We start from the raw sequence: 25,693 nt of genomic DNA, 5'->3' as shown, positions 1-25,693 counted from the left end.
AGCAAGAGGCTCAAACTCTCGGAAAAGGGTATCAGTCCTGGGGGATAGGGGGCAGGGCAGGGATTAGAGATGCTCAAAGTACACTTGGAGAAAAAAAAAAAAAACATTGCAAATTGGATGTTGAACCTCTGTCCTTGGCTTCACAGACACCGATAGCAAAAATTAAATATTTGTGCTAGTTCCTGATAAAGGAGGAGGATGGGAGTTTTAGGCAGAGGGAAAGGGCAAGAACTGGCCATTCTGGAAGCCTTCTCAAGGCCCAGCTCTTGGGTCAGCCTCTTTAAATACCGCATTTGGCCTCCAAATAGCCTAGTGAAAGAGACACTGTTTTCATCGTGTGTAAAAGGAAACTTCAGCACAGGAAAGCATGTAAATAGCCCTGTTGATAAAGTCATTTGATTTCAGGGTAAGGACCTAAACTCAGATGTGTCTGATTCTGTGACCTGGCCTCCCATCTAGGAAGGCATCTGTGGAAGTTCAGTTGGCACTGGGGCCCCTGAGGCTGGATGGAAGGGTGGCAGTAGCCTGATACCTCTCTGTGCTGCAGGTACTGGATCCAGCATTCTCTCCGCCCTCCAAGATCTCTTCTCTGTCACTTGGCTGAACAGATCCAAGGTGGAAAAGCAACTTCAGGTCATCTCAGTACTACAATGGGTCCTGTCCTTCCTTGTACTGGGTAAGTGGAGCTGGGGGATGGGGGAAACAGGGAAGTGAGCAGGGCCAGAGACCCTGCAGAGGTCAGAGCCAAAGCAGCCTCTCCACAGTGTCCTCTTACTTGCATCTTTTGGGTCCCATCTTTTGGGACCTAGGGATGCAGGAGGCCCAGTCAATGAATCCAAAGGAAGTGGTGGTATGGGCCCATTTTACAAATTGGAACCCCTGTCTCAGAGAGGTAGGTAACTTGTCCAAAATCACTTGAATCCTGATTTGTGGGACCTCAGAGGCTGTGCCTTGCCCACAGTGCCATTCTGCCCCCCAACAAACATTTTCTAGCAAGTATGTTGCTTTACGTTTCAGTGTTGTGTTGCCAGGTTTGTGATCAAACAAGCTCTGTGACCTTACACAGACTACTTGAGTTCTGTGAACATTAGCTTCCTCCTTTTGAAGATGAGAATATGCTGCTTGTTTCATGTGGCTTTTGTGGAAAGCGTGAGAATTGAAAATGAAAGTGCTTGTGAGCAAGGGCTGAGCCTCGTGGGTCCCCATTATGGAAGATGTGTTGTGAGGAAGTATCACCCACCTGTACTGAACAGGTGCTACCTTCAGTCTTTCATCAGCAGGAGGGTTTCTGTCTCTGCAGTCCAGCAACGGGCCCCTGCCTTCTAGGCCAGAATCAGGACAGCATGGATTGGCTAGGAGGAGGGCAGGCCAGCTCTCCTGGAAACCTCTCCTCCCTCTTCAGCATGTCAGCTTAGACAGACTTGCTGCAGGGCCTCAAATGTATCCCAGTGCCTGGGAACAGAGGCCTCTGAATGACTTACTCTTCAAGGATGGCCAGGCTAGTGGGGATGATCAGCAGCTGGTGTGTCAGTGCTGAGCTACTGTCCTTGCAGGGAACCGGGATGCAACAAACCCTGCCGTGCACTAAGCCCTTGATGTGTCTGTTCTCCAATCTCATCCCCATTTCAGAGATGAGGAAAAGGAAACTCACAGAGCCTAGTCTGCTACACCAGCTCCTTTGTCTCCACTTGCACAAAGAAGCCACCACTCTCCTTTCCTCAGTGGGTCAGGGCTTGGCTCTTGGGGCACTAAGCAGCTTGTAGGATCCTAGCCCACGCAGCAGCATGTAATCCTAGCCCAAGCTATAGGTTAACAATGGATCAGGTCCAACCACAGCCCAGAAACTTACCCAGCCTGTCTTCTCAGCTTCCTGGGTGGGAGCGGGCCTGGTTGGAGGAGCAGGTTTGCTAAGCTCCTGCTAATTACTGCCTTGAGCCGCCCAGCCGGTCCCTCCCATTTGTACCCCACCAGGTATTGCGAAGGCTGCTATGGCTCAACCAGGAGTTTTACAATGTTCATGCCATGGATCCTTCAGGTATTCTGGTGAAGGCTGCAGACCTTCTCACTGCTTTTAAACATGTGATACAAAACACATTGTGCTTCAAAGGAAACCAATGATGTTAGGTATACAGAAAAGCATGTATTTTTTTTTATTGTCACATTATTAGAAAAAGACATAGCAGCAGGTGTAATAATTACTGTGATTCTTAAGTAGTAATTAAAAGGAATGAGTTTTCAAGGTATCAAGGCAACTGCTGTGTGATGCAAAAATATTTTTGTTATCTACAAGAGTCATGTCAACAGCGACTTCTATTATTTCTGTTTTGCTACATTCCTAAGTGAAGTAAATGCTAAATTTCTTTAAGTGATGTGGAAATTTAGGAGTCACTAATTGCCCCAACCAAGTCTGCAGACACTGTGTCAGGCAGTGTGCTACATTCAAACATCATCTCGCTCTGTCTTCCCAACACTTGGGAGGAAGCAAAGGCGCAGGCCCTGGACCTGACCATATCAGGGTCAAGACTCTGGCTCTGTTTGGTCCCAGAGTCCCTACTCCTCATTGGCTCACCACTGTCTCCCTGCCACTGAGGGTCCACAGACCACCCTGTGCCATGGGCTTGGGGCAGCAGTTTTGCAACCTGAGGTCCTTTGTGGGCCAGCTTGACATGCAGGAAGAGGGTGATGTGCAGAGGTGGTCCCGAGCCTTCCCTGTGGGGAGCCAGCAGGGGCTTTTGGGCACACTGCTTGCATAGACCTGGTGGCACTGGTTCCCCCTGTAGCCTTCCAACCTATAAGGGAACAGGGAGCAGCATGTTGTTGAGAGAACAAGGACCAGGCTCTGACAAAGGAAGATCCCTTGGTGGGTTTAGTTCATTCTTATGATCAATAACCCTGTGTAGTGTTAGTAGCTCTAGAGATTAATATGATTTGTTCCAGCCCTAAGGAGAGGGCTGTCTGCTGGAGGGAGTCTTAATGGAAGAGATGCCCTGTGCTGACCATATGTTGAGAGAGGCCAGGACTAGCATGCCATCTCTGGCCCCCATCAGTTCTCTTCTCTTCCAGGTGTGCTGCCTTAACAATGTGTCAGGATACCCTTCTCAGAGGTACCAGCCCTCCAGGCCTTGGCCTTAGGCTTAGACCTCCTGGCTCTGCTCCTCAGCAGGGTTTGGGGTTTGCAGGCAGCTAAATCTCCATCCAGGCTGCTCACAACCTAGTCTGAACCACACAGGCCTTGGTCAGGCTTACCTGATGTATCACTGAGGCTCTGCAGGAACATGGATCCCTGTGGAGTGTAGGGGCAAAAGGGGACCCTTTCCCAGGCCTGAGGAAGGGACCTGAGCTGGCTGCTGAGCAACGTGACTTTGTAAGTAGCCTCAGCACAGACATGGCTTTTTGCCTAGCTGCCTTCAGGACTCCACAGCCATGAATGGAGACCTGTAGACTACAGATTCTGGCCCAGACTCAGCTTCCTATCTGTTTTAAGCCACTCTAGGGAGAGCTGGCTCAGGAATATAGAGTGGAAGTAGTTTGAGGATGACAAGAGCCATCATTTCCCTGCCCTTAGGCTCACAGAGAATCTGCATCCTACCCTGTCCTCCCCGCAGTGCCCAGAGGTGCTCAGCATGGTGGAGAGAACAGGGCCAGCAGAGATGGTTGTGCAGTGAGGTTGGCCTCTCTGCCATGCATGAGATCTTCTGCCCCCTGGTTTGTCCTGAGTGCCACTGGGAAGAGATGTAGCCTCCCTAGGGTGGAGAACTGTGAGGTGAGCAGTCCATGTGGGATGGTACTGTATGGTATTTGGGAGCACTTCTCGAAGAGATGAGGTCTGAGTTAGGCCTTAAAGCTTGGTGAAAATTGGAGAAAGAAAAGCTGTAGAGAAGGCATCTTGGGGTGAGCCAGGCAGTGAATCAGGCTCGGCATAAGCTTTCCTTCCCTTAGTACTCGGTCATTCAGCCTCAAGCCAGCAGGCCCACAACTTGCTAAACACTTGGAAGTTGGCTCCAGGGCCTTCTCCCAGGTGTCCTGCTGGGGTTTGGGGGAGGAGGCTGATGGGCTCTGGGTTTTCCTCAGCCTTCTGCATGGGACCAACCCTCCTTCTAGAGCAGGAGTCCACTCTTGTAGGACCCTCCAGTGATAATCTGAGGCTTTGGGTTTGAATCCTGGCTCCACCACTGCCCTGCTAGGGACTGTGTTACCGCCCCCTTGAGCCTCAGTGCTCTCATCTCTAAAACGGGGTAAATTCATCCTGCCTCAGTGGCTCAGGGGTTCAGCCCAAATCATGAGGAGAAGGAGGCACGTGATAGGTATCTCCTCTCCTTCACAGTGACTTTGCAGGGCACTGGCATATGTGGGACATGGAGGGAAGGGACAGTAGTAACAGCTGCCCAAGGCGTCTCTGTCCTCTAGTGCTCGTGCTCAGACAACATCAGCTCCAGGACAGCCCTCAAAGCCCAGGATCTGAGGCTGTGTCTAGTGTCCCATGGCCTGTACTCCCGGGGCTGGGCATCCCCTCAGCCATCTCTGAGGCTGGGGCTTTGGGCCTGAGGTCCCCGTATGCCTAGCTTAGTGCCATGACACTGGCAGGAGGAAGTCTGAGGCCCACTGGAGCCCAGAGCCTGACCCGTGGCTATCTGGTCCCCCCAGGAGTGGCCTGCAGTGCCATCCTCATGTACACATTCTGCACTGACTGCTGGCTCATCGCTGTGCTCTACTTCACCTGGCTGGCCTTTGACTGGGACACCCCCAAGAAAGGTGAGCAGCCTGGCGGGGTCTCCCTATTAGTGAGTTGTTGCATGGTGATCAGGAATCACTTGATGGGGTCAGCAAAGGAGGGGGCAGTTGGGAGGGACAGAGATACAGAATGGGCTGAGGGTTACCGACCTCAGGACTGCAGACTGGCTCTGTCTGGGTGGATTTGCCCAAATGTCCCCCAGCCTACTTTTTCCCAACACTGTATTTTGTTCCCTGAAAGGTGGCAGGAGATCACAATGGGTACGAAACTGGGCTGTGTGGCGCTACTTTCGAGACTACTTTCCCATCCAGGTAAAGATTTGTATTGTTACTTTGGGAGGATAGAAATGGGTGGAATCCTTCTCATTCACAGAGAGGCCATGTGTGAAAGACCATGAGTCGTTTATACTATACTTTCCATTCTGCAGAATTTGATAACATATTCCATAAATTGGGTAATGAAAAAGTTAAGACATGGGGGGAAATGCTAGTAGTTCAGCCTTAAGGGAAAACAGTTGCTGCTTCAGTTCACATTGAACTTGAGCTTTCTGGCAGCCAAGGCAAGAAGAGAAACATAGTCATTTGCTTCTTGATTTGAGAAAGAAAGAAACCTACTAGTTCTTTGGGAAACAAGACTTGTTTGAGCCTTTGGATCTAAAGAGCATTCATTTACTGAAAGCCAGGGTGATATAAGGAGCATGTATGATAGCAAATATTATAGTCATTGTTTATCTGAATATTAAGGATACAACTTAAAATGGAGGTAAATTATGAAGAGCAATACTGTAGTAGTCCCAGTTCATCTGACCTGAATCAAGAGTAGGATGAAAGCAGTAAGTGTGAAGGACTTTGTTTGCCTCCAAATGTCTCACAGAAGAATCATTTCTCAGCCAGTTGCTGGGTTCATGATCATAAGAATAAGGGCCTGGGCCATTTGCTGAGTAGCAGAGGAAGGGTAAGACCTCAGGAGCTGAAGTGGCTGGGGAAAGATCCCCAAGTGTGTGCCTAGAGCTGTCTTCCCCAGAGGTGGGGAAGGCAGAGCATGGGCCCTGGGCTGGAGAAGAAAGGCACCGTACCCAAGGTGTCCTGTAAGCCTCACTACGTCCTGGACAGCAGGCTTTACCTTCATCCCCTGTCTACAGAAGGGACACCTAGATTCCAAGGTGCATGAAGCTAGTGAGCAGCTGCACTACACTTTCCATTGCTGCTCTGCCTCAGAGTCTAGCTCTTTCCACTATAGCGTGCTGCCTCGGGGCAGGAGATCAGTGAGGAGTCAGCTGGGGCCAGTGCTTCCCACAGGCTGGAAGATGGAGCCAGGGCAGCCTGGCATGACCCTGGGGACAAGGAGAATGCTGTCCTCCACCCCAGAACAATCCCCCCCAAAAAAGCAGATAGGAACTGAGGTGATTGCTGGGATTCCTTCCTGCTGTAAGCTGTTCAAGGGTCCCACCTGTTGTGAGCACCCATCTTCCCTGGGGCAGATCCCAAACCCCTGAGAAGAGCAATGGTAGTTGCATCCTGCCCCTGCCTGGCCCGCATACTGGGCTGGCTGCTGAGGCTGAGCCATCTGGCCCTGATGCATGTCGGGTGCACTGGAAGATTTCAGGTTAATTCTAGCAGAATCCTAAAGGGTACCCCAAGGAGAAAGACCTGTCCTGCTAGCTAACTGAGCACCTAGCCAGTCACACCCTAGCTCTTGCTTTGGCCCAGCAAAGGCCAACGAGGGAGGCAGCATGGGAGCATGAAAGTATTCTGTGCATGACGCAAGGTGGTGACATGCCACCCTGCTGCCTGGGCCAGGTGGTCCGGGAGCCCATACCATGGAGCAAGGTGTTATGGGGGCGGTCCAGGGCCAGCTCATGCTGCCCACCCACTACCCTTCCCAGGGCTGTACTGTTCCATGGGGTGAGGGTTCCTCTTCCTCCCTTACCTGACCCCCACTTCTCGATCTGCAAACAGTTTGTGTTGATGGGAGGCTATTGCAATAGGACCCAACCTTTTCCTCTTGGAAGGGAGGCTACCGAGTCCCAAAAGGAACAAGGATTTGCCTCGGTGGCACAACAGTCCACCTAACAGTAGTACTGGCATCTGTTCTTCCTGAATCTGGATCCTGGTTCATTTTTTGAGACTTCCTATGACCTGTTTCTCTGTAAGATTTAATCACATTTCCCCATTGGATGGATTCCCACTTCCTAGGTTTCCTTCTTCCCCCTTTCCTGGAGACTAGGCTCTTACTTCTTGTGCTGTCACTTTTTACTGACCTGCCAGTTGCTGTCTGTCCAGTGCTGGGCTCTGTGCCCACCTGGGGACACAGAAAGGTCAGCCCTGGCCCCTGATGTTGGGATGGGCTCACAGTCTAATGAATCCTGCTTGACTTTGTCACTTTCTGCACAGACTTCCTCAAACTCATCAAGTATCTTTTGCCTGCAAAATGAAACTGTCATATAATAGATTATGTTACAAATTATATATTATGTATATAAATTATATACTGTATATATAGGCTAAAGTACATCTGAATCTTAATTAAAGTTTATAATCTCAAAATTATAGTTGAGGTGAATGACTGTGGACTGTGTTCTGTGGCCTCTTTCTCTCCCACGCCAGGGACCAGGCCTGGTGTTCTCTCTTGCCACTGTGGCCTTGTCTTCAGGAAGCTTCCTGGATACCATGGTCCCCTCCACCAGAACGAGATGAGCTGATGCCCCTCAATGAGACCTGAGATAAGCAGCTGTCTTTCCTCACCTGATCTCTGCCTTCCCAAAAGAACCCAGACAAGTCCCGTGTCTTCATCACATCTCAGTTCCAAAAAGTCAGCTACAGGTTGGAGCTGCAGGGCGTGGACTAGCCAGATACCAGGACCGGAGCCAAGCTAGGACCGTGCAGGCGGCCGTGTTGAGCCCCAGCCTGAGGCTCATGCTGGATTTTGAGTCTGCTCCTTGAAGTTTCAGGTTCCCCTCAGTGAGAGAGAAATTGTTCTTGTTGATTAATGTCCAGTCTGACACTCTATTGGGTTATGCGTGACTCTCCTGCCCCACCCCTTTTTCCTGGTCTCCCACCACTGATTATGTAATGAGGTTCTCTTGTGTCCGCTCCCTCTTGGTGAGCTCTGTGCTTTTTGCCACCAGAGCAGCTCAGCTGGTCCAGAAAGGCTCTCTTCTGGCAAAAGTGGGGCTTGAGAGTCAGTAGCAGCGAGCAGGACTACTGGGTGCCTGGAAGAAGAGTAGTAGACAGTGCCCTGTGTCACCTCTCCCTCAAGTATAGGCAGTACCTTTGAAGAGGAGACTGAGAAGGAGGAGACTCAGCTAGCTTCCCAGCCGCCTCATTTCATGGATGGGCAGGCTGAGGATGGACTATGTCAAGGTCACAAAGCAAATCCATAGCAGGCCTGGTATGGGAGCCAGAATTGCCTGCCCTGGGGCCATGTTCTTACTGCCCTGTTCCTACACTCTTCTTCCACCATGGCCTGCTGTGTAAATCTCACTGAGTCCCCGTCTTCTCTGGGCCTGAAAGGCTTCCTCTGTATGGGGCTGGCATAGGACAGACACCTCTGAGCACCTTTCCTGGCCTAGAAGGCACAGAGTGAAGAGTGCCCTGCCAGGAATGTGTCCCGGGCTCATGTTGGCCAGAAGACCTAGCTTGGGCACCATTTGGCTGGTTCTTTGCCATGAGAAACAGTCAGGGGACATGAAAGCTTTCAACAGCAGTGTCCTTTCTCTTCCTCTGCAGAATGGATATTCTGTCTGGTGCTGGGGGGCGGGGATCGTGACGTGAAGGCAGATGAGTGCCATATAGGGTGCCTCCATTCTTCTGGGTGTTTCAGCAAGGGCTGTTAACCAGCATTGTGCCAGAGGCTTCATTTAACCTCATGTCCCATCAGATAGAGCCTTGGGTAAGGAGGACATGATTTAAGAAGCCAGCTAGGCGCCCACTGTGTGATATGTCACCGTCACAGTGGAAAAGGGTGGCTTTGTGAGGCTGAGTGACCTTGTCCAGATGTGGAGAAGATTTGCCATGACCTCCTCGAAGGAAATAGCAGCTCTCTAGTCCCGTCTCTGCCTTCCCATCCACGGAATGCCTGGCTCTTTACATCTCTGCCACCCATTGTGTGCCTTGGGCTCCAGGTTGTTGGGACCCTGGGTTTGGCCACCAGCCCAACCTCGTTGCCTCAGCTCAGGGCTTCCTCGGTGCCTGCCTTTTCTGTGGAAATTGAGCCAACTTCTTTGAATTGTGGCTTTACTGAAGCCAGCGAGGTAGGCAGACCCCAGCACAGCAGTCCCGTAAAGCTGTGGTGAACCTAAACTCCATTTAGAGCCCCCCACTACCCTCTCAACTGTGGATTAGCCTGGTGCTGCTCCCCAGTTACTGGTGAGCGAGCAGCTGGGAGCTAGCTTGGTTTTCAAGCAGCTTTAATCTAGTTACCAAAGGCATAGTGGGAGAGAATGCCACTGTCCCATACAACAGGGGTGACAGTATGGAATCTTGTTTATATACTGGCAGCTCTAGAACTAGAAATGGTGCCAGCCACCCCTTTTCTATCCCCATCACCTGAAGATTTTGGATTCTGTTCTCTGAGGCCATCACTGGCACCCGCAGCCCCCAAACTGAGCTCAAGGGCCCTCAGCCAGGAGGTCCCCAAATCTGAAGTCATGGAAAATTTGGGCTTTTGATGTTCTGCCAGTAGCTGGGGACTCTGCTTCCATCTAGCACAAGTACAGGAAGGGGACACTGTTAAGTACTCAGGTGAGAATGTTAATGGTGTCGCCTCTGTCCAGGAAGGGCAGCCAAAAGCATCAACATGCTTTTACCCTTTGACTCAGAAATTCTATTTCTGGAGGTTTATCTCATGAAAACCATCAGCTATATGGATAGATAAGGTATTTATTGATGTATTATTTCTAAGAGGGTAAATCTGGACACTTAAAATGTCTGTTGCTCAGAAACTTGAGTCAATGCTCTATCACCTGTAGCATAGCTGTGCCCTAGATGAGAAATGCAGACATGGAATGGAGAATTTTAATAAGGATAAATAATGAGGATATGTTTGGTAGAAAATGATGCAAAATGGTATTAGCTCCATAGCCTCAAGTGTGGATATTTTGAAAAAGGCCATGGGTACACTTAAGTAGGAAGACTATACATCAGAATGGCTATCTGGATGGAGGTGCAGCAGCTGCTTTTGATTTCCTTTGCACTTTCCTAACATTAAAAAATTCTGGATGAGTATTCATTATTTTTCCAATCAGAAAAAAGTGATACTTTAGGAATAGCTCCCTCTTCCCCTCATCATGCGCCTTGTAATGGTGAGTGGGTATCTCAGGCTCAGTGCCTAGCTGCTCAAGGTTTAGGGACACTTCATACCACCCCGTGTTCTGCACCCCCAACATCAGGCCAGGAGTTGGGCTCTCAGGGAGCCATTCAGCTTTGGAGCATCCCAGAACAGCTTTGCTAGTGGACCATGGGTCAGACCAATGTGCTATTACAATGCTACTGCACCCGCTCTCCCCGAGATAGACTAGCACAAGGGCTGACATCTCTCCTCTCCTGTCCTGCCCACAAATTTGAGCTGGATCTGGCTGCCTGGCAAAGTTTCCATGTAGGCCTACACTGGCCTTGCCTGGGCCAGAGGAGTAGGAGGTGGGTTGCACAGTTTCTTGCAATTCCTTCCATGAGCTGTTGAATAGAGGCCAGGCAGCCCTTATCTCCAAGGAGCTCCCTGTGTGAGGAAATTGACAGTAGAGACACCGACTACAGCCAAAACCCAACTTGCCAAACTAAGGATCATGGACTTCTCCCTGATAAGGGCTGGATATACCACTTTAGTTGCACATGACAAGTGGGATTTGGATTTGAGAGCAGTCATTCTGATCATGATGAGGAAGATGGGCCCAGAGGGTTGAAGGCAGGAGGCTGGCTGAGTGGAAGTGGTCCAGTTGTATGTTTGGCTGAGAATGAGGGAGAAAATCTCCCCCTCCCCAAATGAAGGCTACTAGCTGCTAGCACTGTGGCCTCAGTGATGACAGACTAAGATCAGCAGGGAGAGCCTCTGCAGTCCTTTGGGCCCACCAAGTCTGTCCTGGGGGTACAGCATAGCCAACTTCAAGTATGCCCTAGTATCCCTCTCCTGGCTAGCTGCTCTGACCCAAGGCTTTCCTTGCAGCTGGTGAAGACACATAACTTGCCAACCACCAGGAACTATATTTTTGGCTACCACCCCCATGGCATCATGGGCCTGGGTGCCTTCTGCAACTTCAGCACAGAGGCTACAGAAGTAAGCAAGAAGTTCCCTGGCATAAGGCCCTACCTGGCCACACTGGCTGGCAACTTCCGGATGCCTGTGCTTCGAGAATACCTGATGTCTGGAGGTGAGAGTCCACCTCTGCCTGCCCTCTGGACTCTGCTGTCAAGGATGGAGCCTCCCCATTGAGCCTTTCCCCATGCTTGTCCTATGCAAGGAGATGCCACCTGCCCAAGTCGCTGGGTGAGGGCTGAGCAGGAGGCCAGTTTATATTGTCTTCAGGATTCATCTCGCATAACATCTCCTCTAGGAGGGATTATCTGCCCCCCCTTCCTACCCTTTACATTGCCTATTGTCCACCCTCATTATAAAGGGCACTGTCATTGACTGCTGCCCATTCACTCCCTGGAATCCACAGCACCTGGCGCCAACCCTACAAAGTTAAGACCTCAGGGATGTTTGCGGAATAAGAGTTCCCCAGATAATCTCATATCACTATCCTCATTTTACAAGTCAGAAAGCTGAGGCTCACAGTCATGAGTGGCTTACACAGGGTCATACAGCCTCTAAGTTGCGGGGGTTAGGTCCAGCACCCACGTACAGAGTTTTCAGGTTTATGCTTGACTGAGTGCGAAGGTAGGCAGTGCATCTATGAGCACTCCTGACTGTGTCTTTCCCTCTCTCCCAGGCATCTGCCCTGTCAATCGGGATACCATAGATTACTTGCTGTCGAAAAATGGGAGTGGCAATGCCATCATCATCGTGGTGGGAGGTGCAGCAGAGTCCCTGAGCTCCATGCCTGGCAAGAACGCAGTTACCTTGAAGAACCGCAAAGGCTTTGTGAAACTGGCCCTGCGACATGGGTAACCCTTCCTATACTCCCTAATACACACCATTCCAGTGCTCTCCTCAGCCCAAGCAGAGGTACCTGAGCCTCTGGAGGCAGGGCCCAGACCCTAGGAAGGCACAGAATGGGGGATGTTGGAGTCCAGATTGCACTCTGTAGGCCAAGTTTACCCAAGGATGGACAGATGCTTGAGTAGGGAAAAGATGGCACACTGAGAAGCCAGGCTCACCTGCAGGACTTGGACACCTGAAGCCAAAATGTACCCTGCAGCTAGGAGAGCAGGGATAGTGGGGGGGGGGGGGCAGGAGGAAAATGGCATGGCCAGAAACATGGCCAATCACATGGGAGGGTGATTCTGGGAGCAAGCAGAGAGGAGCTGGGCAGCTTGGATCTCTGTGGCCCTTTCTAAAATCTAGAGGTACATTTTGTGTTACCATCTGTCTAACATACTCAATTTTATAAGCTCCCAGCTTCTACTGTCCCCTTTGATTCCCCAACAATCCAGCAAATGAGACTGAGTCTCAGGGCTGGGGGTTTAGCTCAGCAGCATAAGCGCCTGCCTTGCAAGCCTGTGGTCATGAGTTCGATCCCTGGTACTGATAAAAAAAAAAAAAAAGAAAGAAAGAAAGAAAGAGACTGAGTCTCCATTTCCTACAGGAGAAGACTGAGATTAAGTGACTAGTTAGGGGCACATTGTGAGGTGTACTCTAGGTTCACCGCTTTCCTGCCAGATGTGGGTTCTGAGCAGGTTTTGGGGAGGGAGGATAGCCCTGAGGTGGTGCATAGGCCAGAGGGGAAGATGTAGCCTACGGTTACACACAAGCTAGGGAAAGTACTTGGCCACCCTGTCAGCCTGGATACATCCTTGAGTACTTCGGGGATAGTAGTCCTCCCCGCTGTCCCCTCAAGACACTGGTTGGGCTTCACTAGAGACTGTTCTCTGGAACCTAGTCAGGACCCAGCCCTTGGACCTGTCAGATCCAACCCGGTTCCTGCTTTCAGGGAAGTAGGACGCTCAGATAGGGACAGCACAGTATGCTAAGGCCGTGACATGGGGCTGACTCCAGGGTTGAGTGAAATCTGGGGCAGGGAGGCCTTCCCAAGGGAAGTAGGCCTTGCAGGATGAGGGCAAACGTAGCCTCCCAGAACAGGTGCTCCCCAGTCATAAGCAGCAGGCCAGGGCCCATCAGAATCTGGATAGAAGAGAATGTGTGGCTCTGGTCTGCCCCAAAAGCCAGGGGCAGCTTGACCTGTGTCCAGCCCCCTCTAGGGCTGACAGTGGGAACCAAAGCCAGTGACTGGGGAATAACAGACCTTGGCCTCTCCTTTCCAGAGCTGACCTGGTTCCTATCTACTCCTTTGGGGAGAATGAAGTGTACAAGCAGGTGATCTTCGAGGAGGGCTCCTGGGGCCGATGGGTCCAGAAGAAGTTCCAGAAGTACATCGGCTTTGCCCCATGCATCTTCCATGGCCGAGGCCTCTTCTCCTCTGACACCTGGGGGCTAGTGCCCTACTCCAAGCCTATCACTACTGTTGGTGAGTCTCCAGCCTGCACACGAAGTAATGTTCTATCAGGATCCCAGTGTAGGCCACCTGGCCTGATAGCTGCGCTCTGGGACATGAGGCCCTTGATGTCCTGGGTGCTGATGGGCAGCACCAGTGGGGTGGAGTGGGGACAGGTGAGAAAGTAAGGAATGGGGAAGTCTGCAGGGGAAACTGAGGGCAAAGACCATCGATGCTGTGATCAGGAGGTCTGGGTGCTCTGGTCGGTCACAGTGGACCCCCTGAGGAAGTAAGTCTGGTCCTGTTGACTGGTAGGAATTATTCAGCAAAAGAAGAGAGGAAGGGAATTTCTGTCAGAAGCGATAACCTAAGTGAAATTGCAGAAAAAGAGATTGGGTAGATTTTTGAGGAACAATGAAAAGAATACAGCTAAAAGCATAGATCTACACTTAGCCCTCAGCTGTGTTGTTTTGCGTATCTTGGGGACAATTCAGAGGACTGCAAAGGATTATCTAGCATAGGTATGTGCCTGTGCGTATGTTCACAGGGGTGTGGGTTAAAGGTCACACGCCAGAGACCTCACAGGAGCATGTGGCGCTGGGCAGTGGAGTTGAAGGGCCAAAGTTCATGCACATACTTTGTGTTATCAGAGGCAGGTGACTGCTCCATACTTACACAGCAAGCAGCAGGGCAGCAGGAGGGCCTCCCTGCACACGGGTAGCTGGAGAGGACAAGGGATCCTGTGGACAGTGCCAGTTTGAGAAGGCAAAGCTGACAGAGGATGTGGGGGAAAGCAGGTTCATATTTGCATTTTAAAATGGACTCTGTGAGCAGGACATCGTGGCACAGGCCTTTAATCCCAGCAGTCTGGGAAGCTGAGGTAGGAGAATCATCAGTCATCAGCTTGCAAGTTGAAACCCAGCCTGGGCAACTTAGTGAGACTCTATCTCAAAATCAAAAATAAAAAGTGGGCATGGTGGCACACATTTGTAACCCCAGCCCTCAGAGGCTGAGGCTGGAAAATGGCCACAACTTCAAGGCCAGTCTGAACTACATGGATACCCTCTCTCAAAAAAACAAAAAATAAAAAATGTCTGAGAATGTAGCTCGGTTGGAACATCCTCAGCACAAAAACAAAATATAGTGGTGTCTGCAGCTGCTGGGTAGAAAATATGTTAGAATGGGCAAAATGGAATCACAAGATCAAACCATAAGCTTTTGTGTGACTTGGCCTGAATGTAACAAATTACAATAAAAGAGAGTCCATACATTTCAGAGAAGTCTCAGAAATAGCATTAGCAGGGCTTAGAGGAGGATTGGGCTTGGAGACGGCACAGGATGAAAAACTTCACACACTGTCAGGGGTGTTGGTTTCCCTTCCCCTTTCCTAGCACATCCTATTCTTCACAGAATCCTTAGAAAAGCCCTCCTGTGTGTCCCAGGCGAAGAAACCAAGGCTAAAAGAGAGTAGCCAGAGCAGAGCAAAAGCAGACATTTACTTCGTCCCATGAGTTTCACAGAAACCAGTAGATTGCAAGGGGTTGATTTCATCTGCTGCTAGGAGGTTTTGTGACCTTGGACAGGTTCCTTCCCATGTTCTAGGTGTTCAGTCTTCTCATCTAATAAGCTAGAGCGTCTGAGAGGAAGTCCTGGTGCATGGCTGGCACAAAGTCACCGCTGTCAGCATCCTGGATGCTTAGGAAGGGGATGCTCTGTGGCACTGACTAACCAGATATCTCTGTCTCTCCCTGCAGTGGGCGAGCCCATCACCATCCCCAAGGTGGCACACCCGACCCAGCAGGACATTGATCTATACCATGCCATGTACATGGAGGCCCTGGTGAAGCTCTTTGACAAGCACAAGACCAGATGTGGTCTCTCGGAGACCGAAGTCCTGGAAGTGAACTGATCCAGCCCTTGGAAGGAACCGACTACACACTGTTTTCTACCGAGCTCTCAAGTGCTTTTTGTTCTGTAAATTTGGAAGCGTCATGGGTGTCTGTGGGTTATTTAAAAGAAATTATAATTTGTTAAACCATTACAATGTTAGGTGTTTTTTAAGAAGGCATAAGTCAATATTTTAAAGCTCTTTCACTTCTAGTATGTCCTGTTCTAGGTCGTGGCTAACACATCTGGGCCTTTATGGTTTCTCAACCAAACCCTCAGGTTCCCTTCCTAAAATGATGAAATGAGAAAACTGGGTTCTGGTAAATTGGGGGAGGGTGACCATTTAGTGAATCAAGTCGGTTAGATGCTTCATTCTTTGTTCCCAGGCATGAGAGGCAGAGCCCACTTCTAACACAAACATCTCTATCTCCACCACCCCACGCTTAAGTGAAAGTCTTGGTCCCTTTTGCCCAGGGGAAGACGTGGAGGGCACAGCTGTCCCCACTTTGGAAGGGCAGTGGTGAGCACCCAGAATGCTCCAGCTTGAGTCTCCTCTCTGTCCCTGACCTGAACCCTCCTCTGTCAAATCTCAGGCTAGACCAGCTGCCAGTGATAGTATGTGAGGGCAACACTACTGCAGAGACACCATGTCTTGGATTCTCCAGCCCTGCGTGTTGTTGGAGTAACTGGCTTTGCTCAGGAAGCTGATGGCGTGGACTGCACTGACTCAGTCTTATCTTGGAGCATGTCCTTCCCTGTGGCCTCGGTTTGCCCAGGTCACACCCTAAGTCTGGTTACAGAAGGGTCTGCCCTTCTGCATAGCACACTGGGTCCAGGAGAGGAGGTCCTGAACCTGAGCCTCACATCTTTGTGCCTTTCTGAGGGGCTTGGAGCCAGGGAGGCCCCTCCTCTGTATGTTGTTTTCTTTCCATGAGATCATTGTTCCGTGTCAGACTTTTGTATATTCCTAAACAAATAAACTGAAAAAAGAACCCTCTGTGCATGGTTTCTGGGCTCCGTCTGCACTGTGCCATGACACTGGGGATGCTCAGGGACCCGGTGGCTTCCTGCTGCACCCTCTGGTACACTTGTTATCAATGGCTATATAACATTGCTTCAAAACATAGTGGCTTCAAACATTTTTCTCTCACAGTCTGCAGAGTTGAGAACTAAGGCTTTGCTGGATCTCTACTTAGGGTGTCTGCCAAGGCCACAATCATCTCAAAGTCCAAGGCAAGGTCCTTCCTATGGTTGATGGCAGGATTCACTTCCTCACTGGCTGGTAACCAGAGGCCGCCCTTAGTTCCTTGCCACGTTCATCTTTCCACAGGGTAGCCCAGTGTCAGCTGACTCATCAGAGTGAGCAAGAAGAGCCAGTGTGCAAAGAGAGCAGCATGTGAGCAAGACAGAAGTCACAGTCTATTGTGACCTAATCGTGGAAGTGATAGCAGCATTGATGTGTTAGATGTGAGTGTCTACGTCCAGCTCACACTTGAGTGATCTTACAAGGAAGTAAACACCAAGAGAGGCAGGGGCACTGTCCTGCTGGGAAGTCTTAGAATGGCTGAGGAGGAAGGGTCCTTACAGGTCACCAAAACCATGTTCCCTGTCTGTGACCTCGTCTATACTAAACAGGAAAGATATCTGACCTGCTGTCCATTCAGTGTTTACAAGCTCTCACAGGATGCGGCTCTCTGTTCTAAGTGGTAAGCCAGCTGAGACCCAAGGATTTCTCCCAACCTCCTTCTTGTGGGAATGCTCATCCTGCTGTCTTTGCCAGCCCTGCTCCTCCATGTTGGAAGCAAGCTGTGAGTGGGATGCAGTGAGACATTGGAGACAGCTGAAGATAGCCAGGGTGTTCAGGGATGTGACAGGAGCACCTCTAGCCCAAGCTAGGGTGCCTCGCTGAGGATGAGAGTGCGTCATCTGGGTCTTGAAGCCTAGTTGGAGGTTTACCAGGAAGGGAGGAAGAGGGCGGGGCTGCAGGTGATGATTGGAAAGACTGAGGGGCGGAGAGTGGCCTGTGACTAGGGTGGGCTCAGAAGGGAAAAATACTTGGATTCCCCCAGAGAGCATTTAGGTGGCCAGGACTGGTGGGGGGGTGCCCTGGAGGGATCGGCAGAAGGTAGATTCTTAGTGCCAGACAAGCCTCTGGACACGCTCAAGACAGGAGGCTAGCCTAGCTTTCTGATGAGAGACCGGGCTCTACCCTTGTCCCCCAGCCTGAGGCTAACATGACACTGGATTATAACCTAAGCCACTCCTTTAAATAGAGGCTGTTTTCTCGTGAATTGTGAATGTGAATTGTGAATGACTGCTGTGTACTAGGGGACTCAGCCATCTCTGCCTAAGGAGACTATCAATAATAACTGGCTCCCAGACCGCAGGAGGGTCCCCCACCCAGGACAAAGTATATCTAGCAGCAGACTGTCCAGAGCAGGCTAGCCTGCTCCAATGCTATGTGACTGCAGGTAGGTGCTGTGGATGTTGCCTGAGGGCTTTTTTTTTTTACCTTGAGAAGATTTTGCCCTGCGTGCTGGTGGTGATGGGCTGGTGACCTTAACCGGAAAATTGTCATTTCCATGATTCTGACTGTGGTTCCCAGACAGACCACAAGGGGGCACTAAGGCTAGGTCTAAGGCAAAGCTGTTGGCTTCCTGAGCTGCTTGCATCTTGACAATTACTGAGCTCTTATGCTGGGCTAGCAACTAGGGAGCAGCAAATCAAGGATTCACAAATGCTTAGGACTACACAGGAATTTCAGTCATCCACCTAGAATAAATACTCCTAATCTGGACAATGGCATCGAGGGCCAGTGGACTTGCCTTTAACTACACAACAGATCAACATTTATTGCACGCTTCCTCTTGATAACGCATGAGAGGTCTCCAAGTGGAATACCCATTGTTCCTAGGGTTCTAGTCATTAGTGCTGCTTGCCCATTAGCAGAACTGTCATCACATCACACTAGACACTTCTGTCTTCTTCCTGCTCTCCACTGCTTGCCTGTTCCTGCTCCTGCTAAAGTGTTTCTCAAACCAGTCTTTCCTTTTGCATTCCTAAAAACACTAACTAGTGTGGGCTCCAGCCCAGGATACTGCAAATCCTACCTGCATTATCATATCACTTAACCTCCATAGGCCTCGGCTTCTGCATCTGAGAAATGGGCATAATCCATTCCTGAATAACTGAGATCATGGGTATATAATAATATATGGTATATAAATTTAAATCACTTACCCCAGGGTGTGGCCCATAGCCCTCACCAGGAAACAGCATTTATGGTGGTTACCCTTATCTGATCTCCTTGACCTAACAGACCTGGCTCCTGTTTCTAGGTCCCCTCCCAACTCATGATTTCTGCAGCTGGCAAAATTGTCTTTCTTTCAGTTTTTATTTTGGAGAGTGTAATTCATATACCATGAAAGTACCCCCATTTCTAAAACAAATACCCTTTTGAAATGGGTAGTTCAGTAGGTTCTAGTATTTTGACAAAGTTGTGCATCACTGATTTCTATTTGCAGAACATTTTCATCAGCCCCCAAAGGAACCCCAGGCCCATTAAGAGTCACTCCAGCTCCTTGGCCGGGTCCTGGCTAGTCAATAATTTATTTTCTGTTTACATGTTTGCTCATTCTGGACATTTCACATAAATGGAATTGTACACTATATGACCTTTTATGTATAGCTTTCACTTCAGACATGTGAGATACAGCCACAAGACAGAGAGAAACCAAAAATATATATGCATTTCAGAAAAGAAAAATAGTATGATCTTTTCTCAACAGGTGGTGTTGCCCTCATATGGGGGACCCTATAGGATGTCATATACCACAAAGACCCATGACACTGCCAGCCCCTAGAGAAGAAATTGAAAATGCAATGTGTGGCGGTCTCAGTGTCCGAGGTTGCCCAAGCAGCAGTTTACTGTACTAATAAATCTCTGGAAGTTAATGGCCACCACTTCGAGCACCTCTCGTAATTGTAGAGGCCAAAGATAAGTTGTATTAATCTCATGATAGCTCAATAAATTTAGAATATATATATATTGTCAAATGTAGGAAATATATATCTATCTATATTGTGTCAATTGTATCATGTGTCCTTGGAAGCAAAAAAGGTTTTAATTTGACACAATCAAACTTACCTCTTTTTTGTTATTGGATATACTTCTTGTTTCTATCTAACAAAACCCAGCCTCATTCCAAGTCTCAAATACAGACATGCCTTGTGTAATGACCAAGTTCCATTCTTGTGTCTAAGTAGTTAAATGCACTGGTCACCAAACAAGGAATTATATATTCTGTACTTGTGTTTATGGCTTCTTCTAAAATTGTCATAGTTTTCAGCTCTTACATTTAGATCTCCAAATTATTTTGACTTAACTTTTGTATGTGGCTGAGGTAGGGTCCAACCACATTCTTTTGCATGTGGATATCTAGTTAGTTATTTGACATTATTTGTTGAAAAATTAGTTTTCTCTTATTGAATTGTCTTGACATTCTTTTGACCATAAATGTGAAAGTTTATTTCTAGATTCCCAGTTTAACAGATCTATATTTCTATAGTTATGCTGGCTCTACCATTCTTTGTGTGTGTGTGTGTGTATGTGTGTGGTGCTAGGTATTGAACCCAGGGCCTCATGCTTGCTAGGCAAGTGCTGTATCACTGATCTACACTTCTAGGCCTGTCATGTGGTCTTAATTAGGTTTGTGATAAATGTTGAAATTGGGATGCCTTTCATTTTGTTCCCTTTATCACAATTATTTTGGAAACTTTGTGTTCCTTGAATTTCCACATGAATTTTAGAATCTGCTTGTTAATGACCGCAGAAAAAGGCACCTGAGATTTTGATAGGCATTGCATTATATGTATGGATCAATTTGGTGATTTGGCTATCATAATGTCAAGTCTAAGTATCTTTCTATTTCTTTAGATTTTCCTTTAATTTTTATTTTTCCTTTTTGAGACCAGGTCTCACTATGTAGTGCAGGCTGACCTTAAATTCTTAATCCTCCTGCCTCAGCCTCCTGAGTGCTGGGATTACAGGCATGCATCATGGCACCTGGCCCATGAAACTGTTTCTTAATTTCATTTTGGGGATGCTCCTATTATTGTATAGACATACAATTGTGTTTCTTGCAACCTTGCTAAACTTACTTATTAGTTCTAATTGTTGTTTTTATGAATTACTTTAGGTTTTGTATATAGAAGACCATCCCATGTGAATGGTGAACAGAGCTATTAATAAAATAATCCTGCCATCTGGACACCTTGAATTTTTTTTCTTATTACCTTACCCTGGAACTAGAACTCCCAGTACATTGTTGAATAATAATGGTGAAGGCAAACATCTTTGTCTTGATCTCAAAGGGAGTAAACTTTGGTTTTAGTCTTTTATTAGTAAGTTTAATGTTAACTATATAATTCCCTTTATTATGTTACGAGATTTCTTTACACTCCTAGGCTTATTTACTTTTTAAAGTATTTTTGTTTTTAGACAGGGTCTTGCTATGTATCCCAGGCTGGTCTTGAAGTCACAACAATCCTCTTGCTTTAGGCTCCCAAATTCTAGGATTAAGAGTATTTTTATCATGAAAGAGTTCTGCTTTTTCTGCACCTATTGAGTTGATCACATGATTTTATCCTTTATCTATTGATATGGCACATTATATTCATGGATATGTGTATACTAAACTGAACTTTAATTCTGATAAAATCATACTTGCTCATAATACATTATCCATTCTATATGTTCCTGGATTTGACTAGTTTTTATCTTTATATTTATTAGAAGATTCAAAATTATGTATGCATCTTGCATATTATTTTATTTACTTATTTTTTTCAGTATTCCAGATTCAACCTGAAGCTTCACACATGCTAGGCAAGCACTCTACTACTGAACTACATCCCCAGGCCCTTTTAAAGCTTTTTTATTTTGAGACAGGGTCTCACTAAATTTCCCAGTCTTTTTTTTTTTTTTTGGTCTTTTTTTGAGGCAGAGTCTCACTATGTAGTTCAGGCTGGCCTTGAACTCACAGCAATCCTCCTGCCTCAGTCTTCTGAGTGCTGGAATTACAGGCCTATGACACCACATCTGGCTCCAGTCAGCTTTGAAACACTCGATCTTCCTGCTTCAGCTCCAGACCAGCTGGAATTACAGGCACATACCACCTACATGACCACATCCAGTCATGCAGTAATAATTTTTGTCGTACAGTCTATTTTGTGACTGGGCATTGTGGTCCACACTTGTAATCCCAGCTACTCAGGAGTCTGAAATTGACTGGGCAATTTAACAAGAATTTGTCTTAGGAAAAAAAAAAAAGGAGTGGAGTTGGGGGTATAGTGGCACACTGTCCCTTTAGTACTCTGAGCTCAACTCCCAGTACGAACAAAAGACAGACAGACAGACACACAGACACACAGATAGATCAGTCAATGTAGTACAGCCTATATTAGTATGGTCACCCAAACTTTCCATTTGCATGGAATATTTTTCTCATCCTTTCCCTCTCAACCTATCTTTGTTTTTAAATATACACTTCATCTCTTGTAGACTTAATACTGGTGGACTTTTAAAATATTCATATTTCTACTGTCCATCTTCTGGTTGGAGTGATTTTAGTGATTTCTGATTAGACTGATTTTATATTTACATTCAGTGTAATTGCTTATGAAGTAACATTTACATCTGTCTTTCTTGCTACTTTTTTAGGCAGGGTGTGAGGTTTGTGTTTGCTTTTTTTTTTTTTTTTTCCGTTCATCCTTTTTTTTTTTTTAATTTTATTTAAAAGGAAAAAGAGAAAAAACAGAACAAAACAAAACAGTGTAAGGGTACAAGTAATACAGAACTACAAAAAAAAAAGCAGTAAGAAATCACTAGTTAATAGATTATACATTATTATCTTAGAGATAGTGATTCAAGTCACAGGATCAAGGCATACAAAGTGGACATTCAAACAGTGAGACTGCAAACAGTTGTGTTCAATGATCCAATCAAGAACATTAATATGGTCATCTATTTAACACACCTAAACACATTTGCTGTTGTATCCTTTAGAGCACTTTTTTTTCCCTCTCTTTATTACAACAAAATTTACACATTTGGGCGTTTATTACTCCCATAGTTCTTATTAATTTTTTTGGAAGAGAATAAAATCAAATATGACACAAAGCTGTCAGTCAAAACCAAGGATAGACATAGCACATGATGTAAAAACAGAGTACAAGGTTATCAACAATGATTACCATAACGCCTCTCGCTTCCTTAAGAAGAATTGTCTATCTCACTAGGTATTATAAAGTTGAACAAAACGGTAGAGAACAAGACCAATAAAACCTAAACATTATAAACATTACAGGACTTCAAAAGAGGATAATAGTCAAACCAGAATGGGCATCATAGTGAATCTTATTACCTTCAAAGTAGTTGCCTATACCCTCAAACTTGATACTAGCATACAAAACGGAACAGAGTCTAATCAGTCAAAATAAGATAATGGGATATTACAGGACTTCAAATCAAGTTAATAGGAAACCAAAAAAATTACTATAATATATCCTTCTAATTTTTTTTATTTTTTCCTCTTAGTTAAAAAAGTAATAAAAAAAATAAATAATTTTTTTAATGAATAAGGGAGAGATTGAGATAAAAGAGGACATAACAACATAACAATACAGGTCAAAGCATGACAGTTTCAGCAACTAGTGCTTCACCACCAAATAATCCGACTTAAATAGTAGTTACCATTGTGTCTTTTTCCTTGAAATATTTGAATATAACTTCATATACTATAGCATCAAACATATCAAGACAGTGTAAAACCATTCAAGTGGATGAAAGCATTGTAGGGTATTTAGAACCAGCTAACAGTATTTTTTTTTTTTTTTTTTTTTTTTTTTTTTTGAGATGGCCTCTCGCTATGCAGTTCAGGCTGGCCTTGAGCTCACTTTGTAGCCCAGGCTGGTCTCGAAATCGCAATGATCTTCCCATCTCAGCCTCCCAAGTGCTGGGATTACAGGCAATAGCCACCACACCCGGCTCTATCCCTTCTTTTGTATTTTTATTATACCACATGTACTTTTATTATACTGTTTTAATTCTCTTGTTTCTTTTACTGCATATTTTAATCTTCTTAGTGATTACAATTAACATGCTAATTTAAAAGCCATCTAGTTTAGATTAACATCATCTTAATTTATCCATGTTTTAGGCTGGTGATTTGACAAAAGATGGTAGAATGGGTTGAACAGTGTCCCACGAAGTGATAAGGACCTATCCTCATCTCTGGAACCTGTGAGTATGACTATTCAGAAAAAAAAAATTTCTTGGCAGATGTAAGTAGGTTAAGGATATCTATTTAAGATCAGATAATACTGGATCATCTGGTGGGTTGAAACCAAGTGATAAATGTTGTTGGAGGAGAAAAGATACAGGGAAAAAGGATAAATTTACGTGAGAATGAATGGAGGCAGAGAGTTAAATAGTCACAAGCCACAGGTACCTGAAGTCCCAGAAAATTCTAAGGGCCAAAAGGTTCTCCCCAGAGTACTGAAATGAAGCACAGTCCTTCCAACGCCTTCATTTTGAACTTCTGACCTCTAGATCTACGAGAAAATACATTTCTGCTGTGTAAACCAGCTCAAGCTAATAATGACCTTTAATATATTTTTATCACTTGATACAGAAGTTGTGTCCTTGGATGGCAGACACTAGTCTCCTCACAAATCAAATATTCCACTTCTCTTTAATTGGAGTGGACTGCAGGTTTGGAAAGCTCTCTTCCTTAGTGCTTCTGAGAGGGTGGAAGAGTTCCTATTTAATGAGTCATAATGAGAACGTTAGGAGAAGAAGGAAAAACAGAGACTTCCCTTATGCCCTGGCTTCAACCACAGTTTTATAGCAAACATACCACATATAGATTTGAAAATTGTTTTTTATTCTTCCTTTCTGGTTTTTTTTTTTGTTTGTTTGTTTTTTTGTTTTTTGGTTTTTTTTGTGATAATGGGGGATCGGGAAATCTCACTGTGTTTTGAGGGCTGGCCTTAAATGCCTGGGCTCAAGCCATCCTTCTGCCTCCCCTGAGACTATCAGTGTATGCCACTGTGCCTGAACTGTTAAACTATTGTTTCTCTTGCTAGCTGTTTTTCAAAATAGTTTTCACCACTTTCTGCATACAGAGTTTTAGGTAAGTTTTCCTCTGACTTTTTTCTACACACACACAATTTTATACCCTACTTTTTTATATAATATTGGCATATTAGAACACATTTAAAAAGGTTCTTTGTGTAGTTCTAAAAGATTATAACATAAAGCAAGTTATTTTTGAGATTTCTAGTTTTGGTGACAAAGGATACATTAAGGTTTTTTTTTAATTAAACATGAAGGGTATATCTTTTTCATTCAATATGTGATTATATATATATATATATATATAAAATGTAAATTTTTTTATATCAGGAATCAAACTCAGGACCTCATGCTTGCTAGGTGGGTAATGTGTCACTGAGCTATATCCCTAGCCCACTAAAAATATATTTTGAAAACAAAGATAACTTTAAAAAAGGAAAACAAATACGACTTCACTATATGAGTAACATTTACTTAAAATATATGCAGTTTTGTTAGTTTGTTTTGGTACCAGGAATTAAACTCAGGATCCTGCATTTGACAGGCAGAGGCTGTGCCTCTGAGTTATATCCCTGGCCCCTATGTACAGTTTCAACACTCTTTACATAGAGGCAGTAAAATACAGACCTAATATTGGAATAATATTACTTTAGAATTCCAGCTCAACACTAGAAATGTGACCTTGGGTAAGTGACATGATTGCCTTACCTTTGCAATTTTTGACTGGCACATATCTATCTCTGAACAAATTATTATTATTATTAATTTTTAATCTAAGCTGTTGGGAGTTGAGCCCCTTCTCTATCCTCTGCTGTAAAACTCCCTTGTGGTAGGCCCAGCTTGAATAAAGTCTGCCTTACCATTCTTTAGTAAACTAATTACATAAGAGCTAAGCCTTAGTGAGCACAGTGTTATAAAAAAGTAAAATGTAAATACATTTTTAGTTTGTTTATAGGAAATAGATTATTATACAAGATCCTGTAATGAACATTACAGGATTTTAAAAATTCATGTTAAACTGTTACTTGTAATGACGGTCATGCCTTTTCACTGTAAAGTTAACTCTTTTTTTCATACTTTGAGACTATGTAAACATTTCCTTCATCTTGAAACATTTATTAATTTTATGAATAAAGACTCAGATCTTCATTTTTAAAAAAATTCTTGTGGAGTGCCATTTTATTCAATAGGTTTAAGCAGTTCTAGCATTGTTTATCCTGATACTTAAACTACTCTGGATCTGGGCACGGTGAGTCTCTCCAAATTGGCTTTTGTGGCCTTATAACATCATTTGTCCCCTTCATTTTTCTGAGCCCTTCCTTACTCTCTGGCACAAGCAGATGAGCCAAAA

General features: G+C 46.0%; 1 protein-coding gene across 2 annotated transcripts in view; it reads left to right on the top strand.

The window, feature by feature from the left end:
• Dgat2 (diacylglycerol O-acyltransferase 2) overlaps positions 1-16,198 on the top strand; it is a 29,527-nt gene extending 13,329 nt beyond the window's left edge. For both annotated transcript variants that reach the window (XM_003468552.5, XM_063256478.1), the window contains exons 2-8: positions 548-676; positions 4,645-4,752; positions 4,973-5,043; positions 10,892-11,096; positions 11,658-11,832; positions 13,150-13,352; positions 15,074-16,198. In XM_003468552.5, the coding sequence (XP_003468600.1) occupies positions 548-676; positions 4,645-4,752; positions 4,973-5,043; positions 10,892-11,096; positions 11,658-11,832; positions 13,150-13,352; positions 15,074-15,228 (1,046 nt within the window). In that variant the 3' untranslated portion in view covers positions 15,229-16,198. The remainder of the gene's footprint in view (positions 1-547; positions 677-4,644; positions 4,753-4,972; positions 5,044-10,891; positions 11,097-11,657; positions 11,833-13,149; positions 13,353-15,073) is intronic.
• Positions 16,199-25,693: the final 9,495 nt, after the last annotated feature.

Source organism: Cavia porcellus, unplaced genomic scaffold (assembly GCF_034190915.1).
Source record: "Cavia porcellus strain 051 isolate PalLab524CR breed Dunkin Hartley unplaced genomic scaffold, mCavPor4.1 scaffold_9, whole genome shotgun sequence".
Taxonomy (NCBI): Eukaryota; Metazoa; Chordata; class Mammalia; order Rodentia; family Caviidae; genus Cavia; species Cavia porcellus.
Note: the sequence above shows the minus strand (reverse complement) of the source record. Positions and strands in the feature narration are given on the sequence as shown.